Source organism: Anas acuta, chromosome 4 (assembly GCF_963932015.1).
Source record: "Anas acuta chromosome 4, bAnaAcu1.1, whole genome shotgun sequence".
In the NCBI taxonomy this organism is placed as follows: domain Eukaryota; kingdom Metazoa; phylum Chordata; class Aves; order Anseriformes; family Anatidae; genus Anas; species Anas acuta.
The window spans coordinates 19262103-19276383 of NC_088982.1; the positions used below are offsets into that span (position 1 = coordinate 19262103).

At 36.0% G+C, this 14281-nt stretch overlaps 1 protein-coding gene across 3 annotated transcripts in view; it reads left to right on the forward strand.

The window, feature by feature from the left end:
* RBPJ (recombination signal binding protein for immunoglobulin kappa J region) overlaps nt 1–12710 on the forward strand; it is a 57355-nt gene extending 44645 nt beyond the window's left edge. For all 3 annotated transcript variants that reach the window (XM_068680062.1, XM_068680061.1, XM_068680063.1), the window contains exons 6-11: nt 660–797; nt 1032–1144; nt 3361–3501; nt 6965–7120; nt 7800–7903; nt 7995–12710. In XM_068680062.1, the coding sequence (XP_068536163.1) occupies nt 660–797; nt 1032–1144; nt 3361–3501; nt 6965–7120; nt 7800–7903; nt 7995–8310 (968 nt within the window). In that variant the 3' untranslated portion in view covers nt 8311–12710. The remainder of the gene's footprint in view (nt 1–659; nt 798–1031; nt 1145–3360; nt 3502–6964; nt 7121–7799; nt 7904–7994) is intronic.
* Nucleotides 12711–14281: the final 1571 nt, after the last annotated feature.

A 14281-nucleotide genomic window follows, 5' to 3' on the forward strand; every position in this document is an offset into this window, starting at 1 on the left:
GCACTGTTGACTTTGTATTCAGACAGATAGTGTTGATGGACAGTGAATATGAACCAAGCATCCTTCAGTAGTAAATGTGAACCAAGTAAAAGAAATGTGCCTGTTTTCACGACAAAATGATAGTTGCTGAATTTTTTTAGGGGAGCAGACTTTGCCTTTCTCCCTATTGAGTGATAAGTAAGTTCAGATCTGAGAATTTCAGGTTGCGTGGTTACAATTTTATATACTTGTATCTGTCTTCCTTTGAATTGATTGTCATTTGTAAGAATAGATTTTTTTATACTTCAAATGTGATGATCACTGAAAGTAATTTAAGTACTTCTCAAGGGTAAGCTAGAGCTTCTGCTCAAATAATGAATTGTTTGAAAGCTGTGAACAGAAGAAAAAAAATCATCTGGCAAGCACTGGCCAATTTGGCCAAGTGGCATAATTCTGTGAACTAGCATGCCTTTGGAGAACAGCCTCTGTGTGTTTCCCACTTATAATTTTGTGACTAGTTTTGGTCTGTCACAAATATTTTGTAATCTAACTACTATGTGAGAGTTATTTCTTGATTTCCACTATTTATTAGTTATTTATTGTATTTGTGACTTTTTCTTACTTTTCTTTGTACTAGCAAAGTAATTTTATAATCTGAAGTCTGTATGTATTCCTTGCAGTATGTATTGCATCAGGGACAAAAGTGGCACTATTTAATAGACTTCGATCCCAAACAGTTAGCACCAGATATTTGCACGTAGAAGGCGGTAATTTCCATGCCAGTTCACAACAGTGGGGAGCATTTTACATTCACCTCTGTAAGTAAAAATAAAGGAATATTTTTAATAATATTTTAATAATATATTTTTAACTTCCCTCCCTCCATCCCCACAAAAAAAAGTCCTGCATTTTTCTTCCTTATTAATTGCCCCAGCTCAGATTTGTTTTGTTACTGAGCGTGTATTTGATGTAATAGTGTGATACTAAATTTTCCTCTTATCAAGAAAAACATTTATTAAAACAAATAATGTGGAACTTCCTGTTTCATGCAGTGGATGATGATGAATCAGAAGGAGAAGAATTCACAGTGAGAGACGGCTACATTCATTATGGGCAGACTGTCAAACTTGTATGCTCAGTTACTGGCATGGCACTCCCAAGACTGGTACAGTTCAATTTCTCCAGTGCTATAATTAATTTGTAGATGGTTAGTTAGTGTAATTGCATAGTTGGTTTTGCATTGTTTACAATTCTGGCTTTATATCTTTCCTTTTAGTAATATGTGTTTTATATGGAAAATGGCATTCATTTTAATAAAAGCATATTTTTATCTTTATATCTGTGTATTAATTCTATAAGTAAAGAACAGCTTGTAAATTAAGCGCAGGGAATTTGAATTCAAAATTCAAACCTACCGAAGTAGGTTAATCTGCAAGCTGTCCTTAAGAAAATACAAGTCTATTTTAAAAACAGTAATGTAGGTCACAGTCTAGGAAAATACTTTCAATATCGAATAGATGAGTAAAGACTTCATAACCTGTAGGACGATGCATTTGTTGAGTTCAGAGCAGATTTTAAAATATTCTACTGATTTGAAACTAAAAGCAAACCAAAACCGAATATGTACTTCTAAGGCTACATCATTATACCAGCATCTTGCAAAAACATTTTGGTCATTTACTAATGCTGTATTAAATATGTAACATTGGAACTACAACTAGAATGATTAAAAGAAATGAGAAACTTTCAACCATTTGTCACAGATAGAAAATTAGTTCTAAGAACTTAAGATTTGAGAACCAAGAAATCTTTTATTGATGGATACACAGTAATGTTGTTTATAAATAAATTTAAATAGAATTGCATTTTTTTCTCCTATTTTCTGCACCTAATGCCATCCCAAGTGGAATTTTTGACTAATAATAACCATGCTTCCTATGAGATCTTCTGTGAAATTGTGGTTTGTCAGACAGTTATGAATTTCATACAAGATTTTGCTAATTCCACTTTTAATTAGAAATGGTTTTTTTTAAATATTCCAATATAAAACCAACCTTCTCTGCAGGCGGGTTTTTTTCCCCCCTTCCCAGTGGGATCTTACTCTGACTATAATGAGAAATTTTGTCCTAATATCAAACTCAGCTAAAAAATAAGACTGCTTGTATTAAATGCTATAAAATCGTAATATAAATATATCTCAAAAACAAAACAAAACAAAACCAAAAACAAACAAACAAACAAAAATCATGTTATTTGACACAAAAATCCAGACTTGTTTACTACTGGTCTAGTTCAGCACGTGAAAGTCAGTAAGAGGGATCTCATTTTATTTGTGGGCATCCTGTTAATGTTTTCTTCCTTCCTAAAAGATGCCATCATTTATGAATCCAAAAACATTATTTGTAGGTAGAAATAGATTTGCAGATTAAAACAAATCAGGCTGAAGGTTTCTGTTATGTTTGCTATTGAAAGCATTACAAATATTGTCTTACCAGAGTCATTTGAAGGTGATGCAATTTCAAGGTAACTTGCAGACATTGCGTAAGTGGATGTGAGGAACCTTGAAGAAACAAGTTAACCTTGAAAATTATGTTGCTAATAATGCCATTTATTACCATTAGAAATCCCAGAGGACATGGCTGGCTTTCTAATTGTTGGTTTAGAAATTTCCAAGCACTATGGCTGCTGCTTCTGCTGATGTTGCATGACATGAAGTATTAGACTTTTCTTCTAGAAGTTGAGTTAAAATTCTGAGCTATACGTTTCCACTGTCTGTAAGGGAATAACATTAATTTTTATAGATGTAACAGCTCTCAATTAAATTAGCATATATTTTTACACAGAATGAATGTTTTTTGCAGTTTCCTTTCAGTGATATTTAATGACCAGCTGTTAAGATATACTATGATAGTTGTGTTTCCAAAACTGTACTTAAGGACATCTCAATACTTTTAAAGTAAATCCTTATTTTCAGCTGTTTTGGTTCATTAGCCAGTCTGCCATAATGTTATTGATGCTATTGATGGTGGAAGCATGTGCTTCTGCAGACTGTTAATACCTGACCTATTGTTCTTTTATATCAAGAAATGGAGCAAAAGTAGATTTTGCTCAAGCCTGCACTGTTTTTTTGCTGTAAGAGTGGGGAAAAATGTAAAATATATATGCATGCAACACATTGAAGCAGTAGTACTGAGTGTCACTGCAATACTGTATCCTGCAAAAGCATTAGGAATTATGAATCTGATGTTGGTATTAAAACAGGCAGCATGGAAACTTGAAAAATACAGCCGTTCACTTCTTTTACTAATAGTACGTATGTAATTGTCAAAGTAATGAAGTACAGAGATTGTCCTAAACATATATGTACAATTTCATTCACAGATAATTCGAAAAGTAGATAAACAAACAGCGTTATTGGATGCAGATGATCCAGTATCGCAGCTCCATAAGTGTGCGTTTTACCTTAAAGACACTGAGAGAATGTATTTGTGCCTTTCCCAGGAGAGAATAATCCAGTTTCAAGTGAGTTTTTTAAACCTGTTTGAATAGATGAGAAGCACGGTTGCAGACTTTTCCCAAATATTCCCAAAATATGTATGAATGCCAGTTTTGCAGTTGGTTTTGAATGAATCTAATATTTTGTTTTGAAAAGACAGAGGATGGAAAGCACCACGTTTTATCTTTCTCTTTCCAAAATGTTTTTTTTTCTTTCCCTATAACCTCTTCCATGCCTGTCTAGACAATGAATTTCTGTTTTTCTTCAGTGGAAGAAATGGAGACATAGTTAGAATACTGTGACTTAACAAGTTGACGTGGTAGTGGAGTTGCACCATTTATTTGTCTGCCCACTTCTAGCTTACAGCAAATAGGACATAATAGAGTTCATCACAGTCATATCTCATGATATACTTAGCAGTGTTGCACTGTCTTGCTCTTGGCTAAGAGCATAAACACATAGACAGTTAAGGCAGTTGATCGTGGTAATTTGTAAAGCCATAGAAATTTGATTTGTCCCTAAGGAATGTAGCCATCTCTGTCTTCAATAATGTTTCTCCAGCAGGTGGAAAAAATATATACCTAATGAGCTACTTTAACAGGAACAAACCCCAAGGAATAGCTGTAAAAAGGAAAAAAAAAAAAGTGTGCAATTGTTCTGACAGCTCGTATAATATGCTAACAAACTGGGTTTAGTCTCATGTATGTTAGCATGCTTTTAGCAGACTTTCAGCGTGGCAATTCCCATTAGAATAACAAGACTGCCATCAAGTTTAAGCCCATCTGAGTATTGCAACATACTCTCTTTAAAAATCCAGGGCAGCTCAAATAGCAAAGGGGGGAGTTAAGAGATAATGTTGTGCCTCAGGAAGATCACCACAAGACTCAGGAATTTCTTAGGAGAAGAGCTCTGGCATCCAGAGTAAGAAAGGTAGAAGCAGGAAAGTGGAAAGTGAACTTTTTAAAGATTTCCCTTAATTTAAGGGAAGGGACCAGAAAGATTGGTAAAGGCTCAATTGAATTCTATCCTATGTGACCAGTGGAAAGAATATGAGGTGCTTTGTTCATATTTTCAGGAAACATTCACAAGAGGCCACATCTGTTGGTTCTTCCCCCAGTGGATAGCAGAGATAATATATCTATTAAAGTACTTTCTCATAAAGCAGAGTGGGTCTTTGTCAGGAAGAAGAGAAAGCAACGAAACAGGAATTGCGGTGACTTGGAATCAGCCCTGCTGTTTGATCTTTCTCAAACTACCCTGAGGGAAGGGCTGAATGAAGAAGCAACAACAGCTTCTGTGACAGCTGCCTTACTTCAATATCCTGGAAATGCCCAGGGGACTGCAGGGACATCCTAACACTCTACAGTTTATGCAACACTTGCAGAGCCCAGTCTGATAAGAGTTCTAAATTTTCCATGAGAGTAGAGCTGAGGTAAAAGGACAACCCACTCTTGCGATTTTTTTAGAGAAGTAGGTACCTGCTTTTTTTATTTGTTTTACAACATCTGTTAACTTGCACATCAGGCTGTTACCACTCTTTGGTAACTGAAATCAAGACAGAAGATAGACTCTTTCTGCCAGTGGCAGGAGAGACTATTTTATCCTGTTTTACCTCTGTCTTCCTTTGGACCAGAAGACCAAGACCAGTGAAAAAGGCATGTGTGGCATCTTTCACCTGCTGAATATTGACTGCTGAATGTAGTTCTTATAACAAGAGTTTAGCCAGTCTGTGGTCACTGTGGGGAAAAAAACAAACACACTTTAGGGTGACAGCTGTCATCAGTATAGAGAAACTAAAGGCTTAAAGCAGAAGGGCTATAGAAAGCTAGCAGTTCAGCATGAACCTACAAAAAAAAAGGATTAAGGGCTACATCCCTGACTCTGCCTTTCAGAATCATTTTGTAGATGTTTAGTCCATCTCTTTGATTCCTTTTGACTTGTGTTTACCAGTCCTTGGAGAATTCTCTCTTTTATTAATGTTGCACAGTTCTGTGTTTCCCATCCTGTCTCCATGTGAAACCAGACAATTGGTGAGGTACTAAGCATAGCTTTAAAGCATTTCAACCTTCTGGTGCCACCTGTTGAAAAAGTTAGGAAAGTTTAGGAGATGAAAGTTTAGGAAAGGAAAGTTTAGGGGAAAACACACACAAAAAGAGCCTGAGGGTTCAAATTGCCATACTTGAAAATGACAAAGACAAATGTTTCTCTTGTGGAGTAGTCTTCTGAGGATTTCTGTGACAGGAGGAGTAACATGTTCCTGAAATGATTCTTCAACATAGCAGGGTTCTCACAACAAATTCTGTGGCATTTTTCTCCTGTTTTTGAGTCAGGTCTGAAGGGACAAGTCAAGGATGCTGTACAGGCTCATTCATTTTTGGATGGATATCTTGTTTTATTTGTTATGGGTTGAAGCATGTTAGTCCATTCCTGCCATCAGGAGTTGTAGTCTACCTGCATGGAAAATGTCCTTTGTCAAAACCGTATACAATAGTTTCTCTTTCAAAGTTGGGCTTGTAATTTAGAAACATCATATATTTCTAATAAAAAGATCATTTGAGTCTTGAGCTGGGAAAGATCTGTATTTCTACCCTCGCTGCAGGCTTTTCTTGAAAGCTATTTTCAGTGTTTTTTAACCTGATCGTATCAGAATGAAGAGTCCACCCAAATTCAGCTTTGATCTTGACTTCCGTTCATCTGAACTAGGCAATTTGTGCTAGTTTATCTAATCTGTTGGTGTTTATCTACCAGTTCTGAAGAGTAAAGTCAATGGTTATATACCTAGATGCACTTAAAGCTTTATGGAAGCGAACAGAATTTAGGTATTAAACTTAAAATTTCTCAGTCCATCTTTTTTTCTGTGTTAAACCTATGCACTGTTGGTTGCTAGATAATGGCATTGTTTGGAGAGGCTGCTGCTGCCATAACAAAGTAGCATGACATAACCATTTGCAAGGTTGTCATTGCAGCTTCTCCCACATCTCTGCACAAACACTGAAATACAAGCTTATTTTTTCCTTCATTTTGTGGGTGAACAACTTTAAAAAAAAAAAAAAAAAAAGTCTTGGCAATTGGCCAGGTAACATTCATGAAATGAAAAGCATTCCACGTCAGTCTGGCTGTTTTGGTCACTTTGTCATTAACACAAGGTCCTACTAAAATACACACTTTATTTGTTGTAGGTTTTGTTAATGGCTATTGAATAATGTTAAAACTTGAGAAGCTGAACTAAAATGAAATCTATTAAATAAATCCAACTGAAGAAGGTTGGAGATGTGACTATATTATAGGTGAGAATTAAAATGTTCTCAGAAGTTTGCTTTTCTGCTAGGTTTGTTGAACTGTATGTGACGATTTCCCCTAGTGCATTTTGTTAGAGGAGAAACAGGAAAACGTTATTGAACTGATAGACACTGTTGCTGACTGAGATGCTTTTTAGCTCTATGATTGTCAAACAGTTTTACAGATCAGTTTTCAAACTTTCTTTCTAAGGCCACTCCATGCCCAAAAGAACCAAATAAAGAAATGATTAATGACGGAGCTTCTTGGACAATCATTAGCACAGATAAAGCAGAGTACACATTTTATGAGGGGATGGGACCGGTCCATGCTCCAGTGACACCTGTGCCTGTTGTAGAAAGTCTTCAAGTAAGTGATTTATGTATTTACTTATTTTTATAAGCTCTTTCATGTGAGATTATTTCTGTCATACTGATTTCACCTTCATAGCACCTTTGGAGGCTATTGTAGGAAAACATTCATGCTAGCTTTATAAGTTGTAAAATTGCTTTGTGTTGCAATAATTTTTCTCAGTTACATTCCAGAATACGTGAGCATATCCGTCACAGGAATAATATTAATACTCTTCTGTACATTAAGGATTTTAGTTTTTAAAATACTATGATGGTGATATCCTTAGGGCTTTTGTTTATTTAGAAATTGATTTTGACTCTTAACACGGTTATTTATGCATCAAATGGAGGCAGACTGAAGCCTTATTAAGAACTGAGCCACTCACTGTTGAAAAACGTGGTTTCCTAGCATGTTCTCAGAAAGATTCTTTTTTCTTTGTTTTCAAAGCCTTTTTCACTTTTTTATTTTAAGTGGTCATTATCCCTTCAGGATATCAAATTATTTGGCAGTATCTCTTTAGATGAGTTTACTTTACAATTCAGTTGTGTAGGTCTGTTTATTTCAGTTTCATCCAGCTAATAGAAACAGGATTGTTTATAGTTCTTGTATATACTGTGAATTTTTTTTTGAGGGTCTTCTTGTCTTTGTTAATGTTTTTTGTGGGCTTTTTCTTTTCTGCTCACCCCCAATCCAGTTGAACGGTGGCGGGGATGTAGCAATGTTGGAACTTACAGGACAGAACTTCACTCCAAATTTACGTGTCTGGTTTGGGGATGTGGAAGCTGAAACCATGTACAGGTACTGTATTTCCTGCTGCTTTTGTAGTGGCTACATTTCCATCGTGTATACTTATTAAGTGTTATACCCACTTGACTCTCCTGTTTTTCAGATGTGCAGAGAGCATGCTATGCGTTGTTCCAGATATTTCTGCATTTCGAGAGGGATGGAGGTGGGTCCGTCAACCAGTCCAAGTTCCAGTAACTTTGGTCCGTAACGATGGCATAATTTACTCCACCAGCCTTACCTTCACATACACACCGGAACCAGGGCCACGACCGCACTGCAGTGCTGCTGGAGCAATCCTCAGAGCCAACTCTAGCCTCATGGCTTCCAGTGAAACAACTGCAAACAGCGAGGGAAGTTACACGAATGTCAGCACAAATCCAACCAACGTCACATCATCTACGGCAACTGTAGTTTCCTAACTACCGTTGTTTGTTTGGACTTTAACTGACTTTTAAGTGCTACATTCAAGAGAACTGAACAATTTTTGTGGTTTCATGGGAAAACACCTTTCCATTTTAGGTGATATTATTTTGAACCTTGTTACCTGCAAGTGCTGATCTTAATATAGAAGCCACAATAAAAAAAAATAGATCCGAAACATAAGAACTTTATTGAAAATCTATTTTTCAGCTGTTTTTTTTTAATGGGCAAGAAATAAAAATGTGGCTGGGATACATGTTGAGCAAACTAGAAAACATGAACACAACATAGTTTTTATGGACCAAGGAACTTGTATAAGCTTTAGTATAAAAGGTACATTTTCACCATACCTTTTTTGTATCACAACATATAGTACACTTTTGTTACCAAATAGTTTATATTTTTTTTCCTCTGAGCTTTTGCTCTGAAGTATATTCAGGTTCCAAGCCTGACCATGCTTGTATAATCTAATTACCATACTCTTCCAGTTTTAAAAAAATATATATATTTTTGGTCTGTGGCTGGAACTGTTCCTTTTTTTAAACTGAAGTCTTGTGACTTTTTATGAACTGAAATTGTTTTTATTTCAGCAAGTAGAACCTTGTAAAGGCCAGCATATTTTTTTTAAGATTATATGAAGTCTGTGCAAAAGCTTTAAAAAATGCCTCTGCCTTGCCTGCAATACATGCAATGTATGTTAACTTTAGTGCTCTGTTTTCAGTCATTGTTAATAGTTATTTCTGTTTTCCTTTTTTAAAATATGTATTTATAGTGATAATTCTTGAGGTTCTAACATTACGTGAGTTTTTTTAGTGGCATCTGAAGCAGTCATGTTAATGATTGTTCGTGTCACAGGCATACGTTGGTGTTTTTGAAGGGTTGTTACTGGGTTACTCCCCCTCTCCTTTCACAGTCATTGCATCCGAAAATGTTTCAGGATCTGTTCAGGTTTTTCTAATCTTGTACATAATTTGTATTAAGTGTAAGTTAAATGTTTTATTTCAAAAGTGGAATGTTCCCGATAACTTCATTTGGCAGCATGTCTTCTGTCTTGTTGGCATGTAACTAAAATATCATGAGAAGTGTGTACTGCAAATGGGATTGGTAGGTGATGCCCTTCATCACTGAGAATCGCAAAAAGCATGTTTTTCATCATACTGTTCCGTAAATTAGGCCAGACTTCAGTGTACCACTTGTATCAAGAACGTGCTTTCATTGTGAAGTGATCATCCCATAATAACTAGAAGTAAATTTTATTACTTGGAAATGGGCAAATAGAAAATCGCAAAAGCACTATGAAGATGTCAACTCCTCCCATCCTTGTTTCCTGTGGGTTTCTCTTTCCCTGCCAACAGCTTGTGCAACGATCAAGTCTTCTCTCCATCATAAATTTAAGGCTCATTTGCACTTTGACTTTGTTGGTTGTTGTGTTTGTTTTTCATTTTGACTTTGCCATGTTTTATCCCTCCTTGTAGACCTGCCTGTTTCATTTGTATTTGAAAATATATTCCAGTAGTTCATTTGTAGTCACAGAACTAGGCATAGACTCATAGGGCAAGTTTTGATAGTGTGATCTTCCTCTTTAAAGCCAAAATACAAATGTTATGGTGTGTTCAGCCTTTCCTGTACCCTGAAGCATGAGCCACAACTACTGTGTAAATGTGAACCTGTGGCTTCCTACAGTGCATTGCTTTCAAGCTTACCTGTTGACCATTTTCACAGAGTTTTTATGTCTGACCACTTACTCCAGTTCCAACACCCACACCATTTTAAAGCATTGTCTGCACCATGTGTGTGTACTCCGACGCTCCATTCTACTCGTTTGCTTCAGTGCTCTGTTGTACATGTGAAAATGATGTGGTTAAAGGAAGAAATCCGTTGTAAAACGTGTTTAGCTAAATAGTTTAAATCAGTGCCACTGTCCTTTTAAAACGTGCTTGTATTCTACCACAGGCCTTCATATTTGCTCTTCTGTGTTATGAAACTTATTCCCATGACATAGTCACAATGCTGGTTCTTAGCACTAGTGAATACTGCCTCACCTCATCTCTGTTCAGTGACCAAGGGCAGAATTCATTGTGGCCTTATCTCTGTTTTAAACTGTTTACTGGCATTTACTTGCAAATCTGTTTACTTGTGTATGTGCTATAAAACTTCATGTTAATCGTTTTGTGACAGGAATCATTTCAGCGTTTTTGTTCAAAGCACATAAGTATCTTACAGTACTGCTTAAATCAAGAGCCACAGATTTTCATCATTAATCAGAATGAAAATAAATAATACATGTATCGGATTTAGAAGGCTATTCAAGAACAAATCATATACACACAGTAGGCAAACCATAACAAGCCTTTTAACCTTCAGAGAATATTTTAGATAGCTTTTCAGAACTTGACACCTGCTTTTATACTCATTATTTAAAAATTTTTACATATAAATGCAATACTTTTTTATATTCAGTTTCTTTATTTGCAATAATTTCGCCCAATAGATATATTATAATACTCCTTGACTTGTAAAGAACCTGATGTCTTAGCCTAATTTCTGCTGTTCTACACACTACAGCCTCGTGGGTTAAAAACAGATTATTGAGTTGTGCTTACAAGACTTATTTTATACCCCATTTTTCCCTCGGGCTTGTGGCTCCGTTGTTGCCAGTAGTTATTTTGTAGTACAGAAATGGTCTTCCAAGTCCTTACTGTTGTTCAGATGTCCAGTTGTTCAGATATGTTATCTTCCTGAACCTTTTCCTGTGGGGTGTTATTGTTACATTTATTGGCCTTGTGAGCTGTTAACCAATTTTCATGATATTAACAATATCTCAGCATTTTGATAAAACTACTTTTAGAGTGTTTCGATATGAAACAGTTATAACTGTTCAAGTCTAGCTGTTAAGTCTGCTGTTAATTCTGTATACATAGAAATTGAGTCTGTGTTCAGAACGTTGTTCCAACTGTAGGATGCAAAAGCAAATTAAGTGCTCAAATTTAGCTCTGCCTTTTCTTGTTTTCTTTTGTTTGGAACTGCATTTCAGAATTCAACACTAGCATAGTCTTTAATAACCTGCTGCTGATGTTTTTCCCTAATTATGTGCCCTGAGGGCATCCCACAACTGTGTTAATAATGATATTCTGTACTTCTTTTCATTGCACAGACTTGTAAGATCAGAATGGTTACCTGAAAAGACGTGAACTCCAGGCATAAATCTGTGAATTCCCCATAGACAAAATATTAATGCCAAGTGAAACAAAAGTCTATTGAAAGTAAGCTACCCACTTGTAGATTAAAAGTCTCCATAGAGGTGTCCATCTTGAAACTAGATGCTCTTCAATTATTAACCATATTATTTACTTTCTTTCAAAAGCAGCTGTGTTTATGAGTACTGAACAAATGTGTATACTTTCCTGTGCCAGACTTTTGACTTTGTTTTCAAGCACTGTACTGTGGGATTGAGTGGCAGCTTTGTTAGAAAAGAAGTATCTTAGGGTTTCTACTTAACCCTTTTAGGACTGAACAATTTCTTCCCTTTAGAAGCTGTAAAATAAACGAACAGTTCTGACCTTGTAAGCATTCTGTCTGTGTTCAACACTGCATTTGCCCCATACAGAGGTGCTATGCTAATGTCTTTTTTTAAAAATCCTGTAGCATGTGTATCCATTCAGTCTTAAAAGGGTTATTTTTACAAACTGTGCACCTGTAAAGTTTCTTAGCAATAAGGTAGGAAAATGAGCAAGTTTATACCATAATTTTGTAGAATTAATTGCTCAGTTCCATATTTCATCAAGAAAAACCCTGCAATATGGGCAGTTTTGAGGATTAAATAAAAGTGAAATGTAAACCACATAAAAGTGTTTTTTTGTCAAGTGTACTGTGTGTGTGTATATGTGCATATAATATCAGGCTTCATTTTTTTTTCTACAAGGCTAAAGATAAAATGCCATGTTACTGTTGATGTGACAAACATAACATCTGTACGATGATATATCATAAAAGTAGTTATGACTTGATCAGGTGTTGAACCTTGCCACGTTTTTGTGGGCTCTTTTCAATGTTAACCAAGGAATATGTTTGTTTCGGATGTTGGTTTTTTTTTTGGTTGGTTGTTTTTTTTTGCGCATGAACAGTGAGGTCATCCGTGGAACCAGAACAACACAAAAGAAGACCAAGCCCAGGAGTGGAAAAGTCATCACTAGTTGTGAGGCCATGCACGCTGGACTCCACTTACACGGGATATGGAATGTGCACCCAAAAAGCTGGTTTTCCAAACTAAATCTGTTTCATTATGGCTTGTACAATTGCTGGAGTTAGATAAGAAACTGTTTTTTTTTTTTTTTTTTCCAATAATGTAACAAAAAAGGTTCACTTTTTGATATTATTTATTAAATAAGAAAAAAATGAACTGTGTTTGTTTAACTTCAGTAGCTTTATTATTGCATCTAGTGTTCACCTGATCTGTTTTCATCCTTTTCTTACTTGCAGACTGCCCGCTATTTATTTGTTAATGTGTGGAAATGCAGCAAGCTGGTTTGGTTTTTGTTTTGAGAGGATACTCTAGAAGGGTTACAAGGAATAACTAGGAAATACATTTTCCTTTAGCTTCCAAGCACATGATGGTTTAACAAAGTTTCTGAGACTTAGAAGGGAAGTGGGCACAACAGTGAGGGAACTTGGAATGGCAGAAACTTACCATTGTAGTACTACTGGTTTTGTATTAGACTAGTAGAAAAACTACTAGTTAAATTGCTAGACTGCAAAGGGGCCATACGTAATTGTTGAGATGAGGAGAGAACAAGAAAAATGGATTTGAGAATAAGTAGATCCTTTTGACTATAAAGAAACATTATGTATGCTTTTCTGAAACATCTGTGAAGGTAAATGCAATTTTTTAAGGCACAAAATGGGCAGAAATCCTGTCTGTTTGAAAAAGGGGCAGTATTGGCAGATTACCTTTCAAAATTATTTTAAAATCCTTGCAGTTCAGTGCTGGAATGATAAACTGACTTCTGGAAGAGAAGAAATTAGATCTCTTCTGAGGTTTTGGTGAAGAGGACAATAACTTGCTAAACTTCAGCGTTGGCATAATTGGAAGAAATGGTGTGGGATGGTGCTCGTTTTAGATTAATAAGTACAGATTTAAAAATGTGTTCATCTGAACCTTGGCGATTAGCTAGGTAGGTAGTGTCAGTAGTACATCTTGTTAAAATCCAGGTTCAAGGTTTAAAAGGAGAATACCATGAAATTATTTGTCTAGAAGCAAGGATTCACGTGGAGGTTTACCTGGAATACGCCATTTCAAAGTTACAGGCCTGGGACAGGTAGGATTACCAAGCTGGGATGGGTAGTGTACCTCTCACAGTGCCCTGTTTAGATTGGTGGTGTGCCTTTCTGAGGAAGGTTAAAAGACAAACCAAAAAACATTTATATGCTCAATTATTGTGCCGATAAAGGATATTTCTTTCTGATATCCAGTAGCGCATGCTTAGCATGAGGCCAGAAGCTTGAGAAGGTACACATTATTTACTGTAAAACATTTTTGGTTTTAATATTGATTGTGTATGATAAAATAAGTTGAAGTCTTGCTTCTGTGTAGAAGAAAAATCGTGAGCTGCCTGCACCCTCCGTAATACAGAGGCGATGGTGTTCTGAGTTTGACATCTTTCAGGTTCAGCATCTCTTGTTCTAGTGTGGAAAAGGATGGTTAAAAATTTGCTGTATTCTTCTCCGTTCGCTATTGCCTTTGTATTTTAGTATCACTTCTGTTGTTTTTCCAAATCCTTAATTAGTTTCCAGTTCTCAGAAGGTGCAACTTTTGCTGCATAATTTAGGAGAAATGAGTCAGTGATGAAAGTGAGGTGAACTGTGGCTTCAGAGGTTGTCTGCCATCTCTCTGCTCTTTGTGCTGCTGTGCTACAGGGAGGAAGAAATGTTAATTTGTTTTTTAAGCTGCTTGTAGGTGTATTGAATGGAAAT